Below are 11996 nucleotides of genomic sequence, written 5' to 3' on the forward strand. Positions count from 1 at the left end.
AGGATTTGCTGTTGTGGAGACAAATAGAAGGAGGGCACATTATATACCCTGCCTTGAGCTCTTGCACAAAATATGGCTCAAATAAGCATGTGGGAAGGAAACCAATCTAAAGTTATATCACATTTTAGGTTACTAAAGGATACGTTGCATGATACCAAACATGGAATAAGGTATGAGCATATCCTCGGTGCCTTCCTTTCCATCTGTGGCAAAAGTCTGAGAGAAGAGCTGGAAAGGCAGTCAAGACTTGTGCAGATCTTAGGAATGGTTGCAGAGAAAGTAAAGCGGACAAGTGGATCAGCCAGACAGGTTGGTGAAGTGATCAAGGTTACACACATACACACACGAATGAAAAGCACAGTTACATTGATGAATGATGCAGTCATATTAAAATCAGCCAGAGTTAGGTTGTTAGGTTACTTGTGTATCGCTTTTAGATGATTCTGAGCCTTGCAATCTGGACAGAAATGTACAACCCCAAAATACACCCCTGCTTGCTTCACACACCAGATTATGTTATAAAAACACACTGATATAACTTAATGCTTTATTCATAATGAAAACAGTTCTACAAATTTTATTTAACGAAGTTTATCCTTCAATTGGTTATTAACAGATGGTTCTGCAAAGTGGAATGGAACGTGTCCAGTCTTTTTTCTTGAAAAACAAATGCCGCTTGCCTCTCAGCCCCAGTCTTGTAGCTAAAGAATTGAATGTGAAGGTATGAGCTGTGTGACAATAATCATTGGTTCCCCTATATTCTTCTCATCCTTTCCCATCTCTGCCTATTTACCTTTTGGATCTGTAAATGTTAGGAGATTGATATTCTCTATTTTGTGATCTGCAAGCTTCTCAGGGGAATTGAGGACATAAAATACATATAACCACAGAATTCAGGCCTCTAGTTTTGACTGCTCTGTAAGAATAACTACAAAGTACAGTAGGCTATCATACATAGATGAAATCTTGTGTCCTGCAGAGAGGCTTGCTCAGAGCTAGATGTCCTACATAAGGGACAGAGCAGTCTTCTTAATGATGCAGTACATTTCAAAAAGGTCAAAGCATTTTTAAATAATCCAATTTTGTCTCCACCCTTGCAAAATGCTCACAGCAATAGCTGTTTCTTCAAAACAATCTTACTTCCTATGATCATTCCTCCTTAGGTCAGGCCCAGTTCATATCTCTTCTTCCCTCTTAAAGCTCTCTCCCAACCATGTCACTGGGACATCACTAAGTAATTTCCTCACTGGTGAAACTGGCTGCCTCCGTCTTTCCTCAGTGTTCGAGTTGCCAAGTCATTACTCCTGAATCGGTTGCACTTACCAAGCTGTGTCATTCTCCTTGTTAATTGGCAGAAAGTTGAATCCCAGCAATTGCATTTTTATTTTTAACCTCTCCTTTACTCATAAGTAGCCATTCTGTCTTCCTTATTTAAAACTTTGTTTCTTATTCCCTTTATCTCCTCAGGTTCTCCCTTTCTAAGCTGACCTTTTTCCTAGCTGTGCCTTCTGTGTTCCTCTCCCCCCCTCTATTTATTGTTTGCTTACTTTTCCTGGCAAACTTTCGCTAATTTGTGCAACTTGAATTTTTTTATTTCTCAACTCTGTTGCAACAAGCTAGGTTTGTATTATCTTTATGAAACTTCTCTAAGTAAAAGGAATACAGGATAAACGACATATAATATAAACTTCTAAGTTTTTAAAACTGCCCTTAAAAATTTCCTATATAATTCTGAGGAATCAGGATTCTCCTCTGTTTAAGGAATTCTAGACTGGCCCTGACGATAGACTTCCTTGTTTTTGATGTTGTTCACACTTGAGGGAACAGTTAGTATATTACTAGTAGGTTTAATGGGGTTTAATTAATCCATTTGTTTTAATGTAAAATGTTTACATGTTTGGAATACCACTATTTAAGAATTTCCTGGGCCTGTAATGTTACCATTTTGTAATTGTGTATATTCTAATTTATTTGTTGTTTATTTTTATTATTATTATTATAAAATGAACAACTGAGCAAAACCAAACTTAGGACATTTATCATTTCTATTTAACCTTTTGGTTTTTATAATATCAATCATATTTTGTATCTTTGACAGGCATGTTCCTATTTCAGTTCTAATGCAGTTCCTCTTAAAATTGCTTTGGTGAATGCAGATCCTTTGGGAGAAGAAATTAATGTAATGTTTAAGGTACATTTTTTGTTTCAATTACAGATATTTCCCCTCCAATGCTGTAGGTAGTGTTAATTCCACGGGAAAAAATGTTCTGACTTTTCATGGTCAGAAAGAACCCTCTGGATGCTTTGAGTGTTTGTGGGGGGAATTTGCACATGTTAAATGAGTGTTCAAGCATTTCTAAAATCATCTTTGCTAAGAATAATGGTTTCATTTTAGAACATATGAGAGGTTTAAAACGTTTTGTGCCAGTAGGTACTATTCTGTTAAATTTTGTTTTGCAATGAATTTTTGCCCTTATCTGCCACTAAATTTTGTATTAGATACCTTTTTTTGCGTTTATTTTATAATATTGGAAAAACAGGGCAATCCTTTCTAAGAGAGCAATATTCATGGATTGATGAAAAATTACCACATTAATTGTAATTATAAAAAGAAAACAGATAGCTCTGGAGGGAGCAGACCGTACGTAGTCATTTCAGAGGATCAGCATGCTGTCTGCCTAGGTTATAAGAAGCATTTCAGTTATATTTTCTTTACCTATGGCTTATATTTTTATTCATGCTTTCTCTAGTTTATACTAAATATTGTTTCATAAATGAAGCTTGAGTTTCTCAGTATGATAATTTTCAAATAAATTGTTTTGCAGTATAGGTAGTCCTTGGATTACACCGCTTATTCAGTGACTGTTCAGTTATGACAGCACTGAACAAGTGGTACGTACGATCAGTTCTTGGGGTTATGGCCATCCCAGCACCCCCAGAGGCACGCGATTCGGCTGCTTACATTTAGGAAAGTTGCAGCATCCCTCAGTCACATGATTGCCATTTGCAACCTTTCCTGCTGGCCTCCCAAAAGCAGAGCTAATAGCAAAGTTGCTCCTGTAGGTTGCTCCTACTCCCACCACTTTTCCTCCCAAGGAGTAGTACTGCTCTCACACACAAACACCTACAGACAGATGTGCCTACTCATGCTAGTGCTGGGCCACAGCACCCATTCTTACTATAAAGTGCAGAGAAATAAGGTATTAACAGACTTTGATGAAGAAAGTGAATGAATTTCCTGAGATACACAGTTTGCAGGTGGCACGTTGCTCACCTTGTTCTATACTGTTAAGACCTAGAAAACTGATACTAGAAAAGAAACACTAAAATATCCCAGACCAGTTTCTGCTGTTGTGTTAGTGTATAATAAAATAGGCAGAACTGACATTCATTGAGCCTCTCTTGATATCATTTCTTTTTCTCATTTGTGACTTTTGTTTTTTCTTAGGTTGGAGAAGATCTGCGCCAGGATATGTTAGCGTTGCAAATGATAAAAATCATGGATAAGATCTGGTTACAGGAAGGACTGGATTTGAGGATGGTTATGTTCAAGTGCCTTGCAACTGGCAAAGATAGAGGTAGAATTTTAATTTCTTGTCTTGTGTTATCCTACATGCAGTGTTAAAGGTTTGTCTGGCTACTGTCACAATTTCTGACAGGAATGGCAGACCCAACACCGGTATTGTAAAGCCTGTTTCTCAGATGCCACATATTTGCTAAGCAGCCCAGAATACAATAGCCATAAAAATAATTGGCATTAATTGAACTGCCTAATATACTTGCAAAACCCATCTGCTATTCTAGAAGTCTGCTGCTAGTATACAGAATGTTGAAGAATGTTTACTTTTTTATTTATCCATGTTAAATATTAAGTTGATTTGACTACAGCAGGTGGCAGCAGCTAATTGATGGCTGACTTCCAAAAACATAGGCATATCTGCTTAGTATTTGAATGGGAGACCATGTGGAATTCCAGACTGCAGACTGGGAAATTGAAAAAATGTCTCATAAGAGCACAGTGATAAAATACCTCCATGCTATTTCCAGGAAAACTAGTTTATAAAGTCACCAGCTCAACTTAAAGAAGACTTTGTTCCATTTTTTTAGTTGATTTAAAAATAAAAGAGGATTTGGGGTTTTTGGGATAAGTAACAATTTGGGTTTTTTGGGATAAATAACTGAATTTTTGAATTATTTTACAATGTAGTATTATATAGTATTTTAAATGCAGAGAACTGTATAATAATCTATATCGGCAAGCAATTTGGATTTAGAAACTTTATTTAAAGGTTTTAAGTTAAATATTTTTGATCAAAGGACCACATAGTAATATGTATTATAAATGTTTTATATCTATCAACTTTTGCTGATTGATTTAAAGGAATGGTAGAACTTGTTCCAGCTTCAGATACTCTTAGGAAAATTCAAGTGGAGTATGGAGTGACAGGATCCTTTAAAGATAAGCCTCTTGCAGAATGGCTAAGAAAATACAACTCTACAGAAGAAGAATATGAAAAGGTAAACTACATACCATTTCCAAATAGGAATTTATGAGACCAATAATAGTAGTATCTTATCTGATGAGAGCTAACTCTCTCTGGGACTCATTCACATGTCATATTTAATAATTAAATACAGGACAGTGCTACCTTAAGTGGGTCACTGGCATGACAATTCCAAGTTACGTCTTTGAAATAGCTGGAAGTAATGGGAATCTTGCATTTAAATGACATGCTCAATGCTTGGCAAATCACAAGACAAATGATTTAAATTTAAATTAGGGGTCTTCAAACTGGCTGGCTGAGGAATTCTGGGAGTTGAAGTCCACAAGTCATAAAAGGGCCAAGTTTGAAGACCCCAGATTTAAAAACTTTGCCTCTCCACTTGCATGGAAAACTAACTCCTAAGATTTTCTATTTAATTTTGTCTATTTTAGGCTTCTGAAAATTTCATCTATTCCTGTGCTGGGTGTTGTGTGGCTACCTATGTCCTAGGTATCTGCGACCGCCACAATGATAACATAATGCTTCGAAGTACAGGACATATGTTTCATATTGATTTTGGAAAATTCTTGGGCCATGCTCAGATGTTTGGAACCTTTAAGAGGTATGAAACTATGAGGAAATTAAAATCTTCTACCTCAGTAATTTGAAAACATGGTGGATTTTGCAATTATAATGCACCCTCTTGAAAAACAATGGCTGTAACTTTGCCATATTGTGTTAACTCTTGCTTCTACCACATTGAAGGTGTCAAGTCATGATTTTTCTGTTATGAAATATTTTCACAGAAGTGGTAACGGAATTAGATGTTTCTATAATGTCAGTCACTGTTTTTATAGTTTTCTTAAATTTTGTTTTGCAATGTTGGCGCTTTGTATTAAAATGGGAGCTTCTTTTTCTGAAGCATTCCTGCTCAATTGGGAATCAAGAATATTAAACCATAAAAGCCAGATTTGCAAGGTAACAATTATACACATTTATAGCAATGCTTCCTACCAGCAATTTGAACAAGCAAGTATTTTCATCTTGCTTCACAAATTCCCTGAACTGGGGTGGGGTATAAGTGAAATATAACTATCTTTAGCCAAGTCTTGTTTTAGAACATGGTGAAATTCCAGCATCTGAGGTATCAAATAATTCACTTGTTATTTGAAAACATCTTTAAAAAAATCTGTTCATTGAGATTGATTTGTATTTGCTGTTGATTTTTATATGTGTGCAGAAACAAGTTATGCGTTTTACCTTTGCAACTCAGTTTTAGAGTTTCTTGTTTTTTAAAAAATGTCATACTTGGCTACATGCAGGATGCCGCATTTAAAAATAAATTCTTATTTTCTATCCTTTGAAAGGGATCGGGCTCCTTTTGTGCTGACATCAGATATGGCTTACGTTATCAATGGTGGAGAAAAGCCCACAATTCGTTTCCAGCTGTTTGTTGATCTCTGCTGCCAAGCTTATAATTTAATCAGAAAACAAGCCAACCTTTTCCTTAATCTGCTGTCCCTGGTAATATTTCTATATATTACTGATGTTAACAAAATAGGCTTTAAAACAAAGAACACAACTATGTTGACACTTAATTTCAACGTAAAGTTCTGAATAGCAGGCATAAATCTGGAAAGCCTTTTTTAAAATAAATGCTTGTTTATGTACAAGTAAGTAATGTATGTTTTCTTACTGAAAAAGTAACTGTTCATTTTACAGATGATGTCTTCTGGCTTGCCAGAACTTACTGGAGTTCAAGATCTCAAATATGTCCAGGATGCTCTTCAGCCCCAAACTACTGATGCCGAGGCTACCATTTTCTTCACAAGGTATACTACACAAATAATTTAAAAATCTTGTTTCTTGCATGCACCTATTGCTTGCAGCTAAGGCTAGAGGCTCAATTAACTTCCACAAAGAGAAGTTCTACCTATTTGCCCTTATCTTTGTGCAACTTTAACACCTGGTTTGGACATTTGGGTGTATAGAGGACTGTAGAGATAAGGAAATGTCTCCTTTCTTATTTTGGCCATGAGCCTCACTGGCTCCAGGTAGGTTTCTGGATACAATTCAAGGTGCTAATGACCACAGTAAAGCACTACAGGGCTGGGTTATTTGCCTATCTCTAGTTAGTGCTGCCTATCTCAACAGGATGCATAGAGTGGGCATGCTTCAAGTCCCTTTTTTTCAAGCAGGGTCAACTGATGGGCCTTAAAAAGTGACTGCTTGGTTGCTGTGTCTGCCTTTAGAATGAACTTTCCCACCCTCTGAGATGCAGGCAACTCTGACCTATTAGCCTTTCATGGAGCCATGAAAACCAGACTCTTCTATGCACTGGGCAAGACAGGGATTAAACTTGTTCTGTTGGGAAAGAGAGTGTCTTGTTATTCAGCCTCTAATGGTTTTGTTTTTGTTTTGTTTTTATATTGATGGAATTCTGATTGTTTGGGTTTTAAATTGATCTACACTTCTGAGATGTCAAAGTCATGACTTTGGCAGTTTATAAATTCTGTAAATAGTCAAACAAAAGTTAATATAAATGGCTTTTGCTAATGAAAGGATATGCAGATAATCTTCATTTAACCTATACTCATTCAGCGACCATTCAAAGTTACCGTGGTGCTGAATGAGGGGGACTTGTGTCAGGTTTTCATAGTTGTGGCAATCGCAGCATCCCGGCGGTCCCATGGTCACAATTTAGGTGCTGGGTTCACTTGCAATTATAACATCACAATGTCCTGCAGTCACATGATTGCCATTTGCGACCTTAACTGATGGATTCTGACAAACAAAGTCAATGGGGAAGCCAGCTGAAGGTCCCAAATCTGATCATAAGACTATGGGATGCTTCGACTATGGGATGCTTCGACCATGGAGAATTTGCCCTACAGTGGCAATTGGGACTGCCAAAATTTAGTGATGGAAGTTTGTAATATATTGTGGAGTTTGCATTTCCAAAAAGAAAACTTGGGAATTATTCTATATACACATAGTCTTTTGGGCTCAGCAATAGTAAACTAGTAGCTCTACCATCATCTTTCTCTGTTTTATATCAGGAATATTAATTTTAAAATTTTCTATTATGATTACTATACAGTGATACCTTGATAATACTCATCATTAATTGGTTCCAGGAGGGTGTGACAAGTGCCAAAAGTGATGGGTACCAAACAATTTTTTCCCATAAAGTTGCAAGGCAACTGACACCAACAAGTTCTAGTTGGTACTGGGACAAAATTTTCACACCAAAACCCATCAAGTACCAAATTTGACAAGTTTCAAAGCAGTCGACTACCGAGGTATCACTGAACTAAAATTAGAACTGTGAAGTGATCCCTCATATTCTTATTACAGTTAAAATTGTATATGTAAGAAACCAAAAGATATTGGCACACTTGTAATATATGAAATTAATATTCTTTGTTTATTTCCAGGCTAATTGAATCAAGTTTGGGAAGTGTTGCTACAAAGTTCAACTTTTTTATACACAACCTTGCTCAACTGCGTTTCTCAGGGCTGCCTTCTAATGATGAGCCAATCCTATCTTTTTCACCCAAAACATACTCACTCAAACAAGATGGTCGTATCAAAGAAGCATCTGTTTTTACCTACCATAAAAGATACAACCCAGATAAATATTATGTAAGGCTATGAATTATATTTTGATTCATCATGATTTCTGTAGCTTCCTTCATTCGCTTTAACAAGCATATTTTCACATGTATCCCATTATAGCAGGAATTTCAGATTGTTTTTCATTTGAGTGCAACTTACTGTATTAACCTATGAGTCAAACTATATTGAATGCAGTAATATCACTGAAGGAACTGCTTTAACGGATGTTCCATAAATTAATGATATTTAAGTCTTGGAAATGACTAAGGAAGTTTAGGGTTTTTGTACCAGAAGTCTTCAGACGATCATTTTGTTCAACAATCGTTCAAAGTTATAGCGATGGTGAAAAGATGATACTTACACCTGGTCCTTGAAATTACAGCTGTTGTAGCAGCCCCATAGTCACAGGTTCAAAGTTTGGGTACTTGGCAGCTTGCTCAGGACCGCAGAAGCATTACAGAGTACATCTCCCCCCGTGGCTTTCCCCCCCCCCTTCAAAATGGTTCTGTTTCAGTGAGGTTTGATGGCTCAGTTGCGGGATTGGAGTGGAAAAAGTATATATGGTTGCAGCACCAAGTATTAAAATAATTGTATTCAAAGCAAGCATATCAAGGCTATGATATTATCATGATATGTCAACCCAGCCCTTCTGGCTTGTAAACCATATCTCAAGGCAAACAAAAGATTGAGAATCTTGCTACAGGCATTGTTTTTTTTCATTGGACGATTAGAAATAAATATAAGGGTGTAGCCTTTTCAAGTCTGGTCATGTCTGACCCCCACTCCCCCACCCTCAATTCTGAGAGTTGAAATCTTATCACTTCTGCAGAGAACAAGATTTGGAAAGTTTATAGCACAGGATTACAGGAGTTAAAACTTTTTAAGAGTCAGTGAAATGTTTGCTTTTTTCTTTGGCAGATCTATGTGGTCAGAGTTTTGAGAGAGGGGCAAACTGAACCCACATTCATTTTTCGCACATTTGATGAGTTTCAGGAGTTACACAACAAGCTTGGGATCCTATTTCCTCTTTGGAAATTACCAGGGTATGTGTCATAATTTTCTTTTAGGGGATTGCTTTTGTTTTACATATCTAAAACTTACCTATTTAGAGTTTTAAGATTAGCACATTGCACATTAGAATATTTTCTTAATAAGCACCCTGTTTTGGGGTTAGTTCTGCATTTAGTCTGTTTATATATCAGCTGGATCTATATATCAGCTGGATCTACATGAAGCCCTGAACATTTCAACAATACATATAGTGCTCAGGTTACAACTACTTGTTCAGCAACTGTTCAGTTTACAGTGGTGTTAAACAAGGGGAACTTAGAGCCGGTTCTCAGAGTCCTGGCCATCGTAGCATCCCTGCAGTCACATGATTGCAGTCTGGGTGCTTGGTGCCCATTGCAGTTAGGACATCTCAGTGTGCTGTAATCACGTGATCAAGACCTTCGACATTCCCTGCTGACTTCCCACAAGCAGGTGAGGGAGAAGCTGCATCTAGGATACTCTTCAGGTTTTCCCATTTGTATTTCCCATTTCAGTTCACCTTGTAGGGGAAATGAGTGGCATAAAAATTAATAAATAAAAATAAAATCAGATAAATACATTTTGGATAGATGTACATATACAGTACAGGAAACACTTTAGCTGAGATTGTCAAAAAATAGATGTACATACAGTATAAATGCATGAGAAGACATCTGCTGAGTCATCCAGAAAAAATAACTCCTTCGACACTTCATGGAGCAATACTTCATGATGTAATGCTTTAATGCTTTGCATTGCCCTAGTCCAGGGGTAGGCAACCTTGGCTCTTTTATGACTTGTGGACTTCAACTCCCAGAATTCCTGAGCCATAAAAAAGCCAAGGTTGCCTACCCCTGCCCTAGTCTATCTGATTGCTTTTACTTTTTTGCCTCGATGAAAGTGAAGTAACTATTTACCTCTGTTATTGTAGCTTCCCTAGTAAGATGGTTCTAGGAAGAACTCATGTAAAGGATGTAGCAGCCAAGAGGAAAGTAGAGCTAAATAGCTACATACAAAGTTTAATGAATGCATCAACAGATGTATCGGAGGTAACTCTTGACAGTAGTCTGCAAAATACATAGATGATTTTATATACAGTCTGTATGACAGTCAGTTCTTAATTGAAATTTTATCTTTCCCAACCTAGTGCGATCTTATTTATACTTTCTTCCATCCCTTACCTCGTGATGAAAAAGCTGAAGGAATTGATGGAATAACTAGGTGTACAGGTAAGAATATAGTTGTACAGTTTAATTAATATCCTGAATAGCACAATTATTTCTGTGAACTCTGAAGCCTCTGCCATGTGGAGTTCCAATCTATATAAATAAAAATGTAAATGTTCATTTGTTCAAAATCTTAAATCTCCGAAAGTTCTTCACCGATTGCTTTGAAATTTTGACACAACGTTGCATTCGAATACGTGCGTGTTTTTATATACCTACTATTATATAGATGTCACACCTGTGACAGGTAAAAACATGCTTTTTTTTTAAAAAACAGCGCCATCTGTTGGACGTAAAAGCATACCCACAAGCATTGTGAAATTAAACATATTACAAACGTGCGCTTTCTCTTTTCTTTCTTTTCCATTTAACCAGACTGAGCCACAGCAACGCGTGGCCGGGTACAGCTAGTAGAATATAAAGATATACAGTGCAAATTGTGTTAAATCGTTAGAAGTAGGAATGGAACATTCTGGAGAATTCTGGGCATTCTGTTTCCCTTGGATACATTTTGAACATTCTCTCAGACATCACATTCTGAGGCAGTTCGGCAGTTTCTGGAAGAATTATGATTACCACATAAAGTGTAATTACCACATAAAGTGTAATTATGTTGTATAGCCAAATAACCAACAGAATTCAAACTACTGATGAAATCCTGGTCCCCAGAATCCTTTACACGTGCCCTCTCTGTCTGTTCTGGAGGATTTGAAGATCATGAGAGCAAGGAAAACAGCAAAGGGAAACGGCACCCTTTGTTCTAACACAGGGGTAGGCAACCTTGGCTCTTTTATGACTCATGGACTTCAACTCCCAGAATTCCTGAGCCAGCATGGCTCAGCTTGGAAACCTCTCCCTTTTCCCTCAGTGTGGCTGGCTCAGGAATTCTGGGAGTTGAAGTCCACGAGTCATAAAAGAGCCAAGATTGCCTACCCCTGTTCTAACAGAAGCAACCTTCTTGCATAGCATCACTTAAAATGGAACTGTACTTACTTTGTTTCTATTATGAAAAATTTATTATCCTGCCTTTATCACTATATATATATGCAGTTTAATGTACCTAATATTCCTTCTTCCTCTTTTTTTCCCCACAACAGCCTTGTGAGGCTGAGAAAGAGTGACTGACCCAAAGTCAAAATGAAATGTTCATTTGTTTTTAGATGTAGGCCCTTCAAGTCCTACCTCAGGCAAAGTAGGAGGAGAAGTTAAGTTGTCCATCTCCTATAGAAATAAGACTCTGTTTATCATGGTGATGCACATTAAAGATTTGGTAAGTATATAAATGTGTTCAAATTTAAATAATTGTAGTATGCTTTATGAGATTGTCTTCTAAAAGCAAGATGCATATCTTTCTGGGGGCTGAGGAAATCAGGCTCAAGTAATATGAGGACTATCCCCCCAAATAGTGAGGCAATTGAATATTAAAATTAAAAATAGCAAAATCATTAGTTCTATTTCACTAAAATTAAATACTCTCCAATCAGATATTTAACACTTTTTTTTCCTTCTGTCATATTAAAAATTACAATTGATAGCAACTTTGGCGAAGTGAATCAAAACTTTCAGGGACAACATGCAGCCCCATGTCCTTAAGCTTCAGGTTTATTTATTTATTTATTTATTTATTTATTTATTTATT

At 36.8% G+C, this 11996-nt stretch overlaps 1 protein-coding gene across 1 annotated transcript in view; it reads left to right on the forward strand.

The window, feature by feature from the left end:
- Nucleotides 1–72: 72 nt before the first annotated feature.
- The window catches only part of PIK3C2A (phosphatidylinositol-4-phosphate 3-kinase catalytic subunit type 2 alpha), a 17038-nt gene continuing 5114 nt past the window's right edge, over nucleotides 73–11996 (forward strand). Inside the window, exons 1-13 of the mRNA XM_015819253.1 lie at nucleotides 73–309; nucleotides 617–721; nucleotides 2099–2191; nucleotides 3449–3578; nucleotides 4382–4518; nucleotides 4937–5106; nucleotides 5852–6008; nucleotides 6207–6316; nucleotides 7922–8129; nucleotides 9021–9145; nucleotides 10063–10180; nucleotides 10279–10360; nucleotides 11518–11627. Coding sequence (XP_015674739.1) covers nucleotides 73–309; nucleotides 617–721; nucleotides 2099–2191; nucleotides 3449–3578; nucleotides 4382–4518; nucleotides 4937–5106; nucleotides 5852–6008; nucleotides 6207–6316; nucleotides 7922–8129; nucleotides 9021–9145; nucleotides 10063–10180; nucleotides 10279–10360; nucleotides 11518–11627 — 1782 coding nt within the window. The remainder of the gene's footprint in view (nucleotides 310–616; nucleotides 722–2098; nucleotides 2192–3448; nucleotides 3579–4381; nucleotides 4519–4936; nucleotides 5107–5851; nucleotides 6009–6206; nucleotides 6317–7921; nucleotides 8130–9020; nucleotides 9146–10062; nucleotides 10181–10278; nucleotides 10361–11517; nucleotides 11628–11996) is intronic.

The sequence above is a fragment of the Protobothrops mucrosquamatus genome, unplaced genomic scaffold (assembly GCF_001527695.2).
Source record: "Protobothrops mucrosquamatus isolate PMUCROS unplaced genomic scaffold, P.Mucros_1.0 scaffold_148, whole genome shotgun sequence".
In the NCBI taxonomy this organism is placed as follows: Eukaryota; Metazoa; Chordata; class Lepidosauria; order Squamata; family Viperidae; genus Protobothrops; species Protobothrops mucrosquamatus.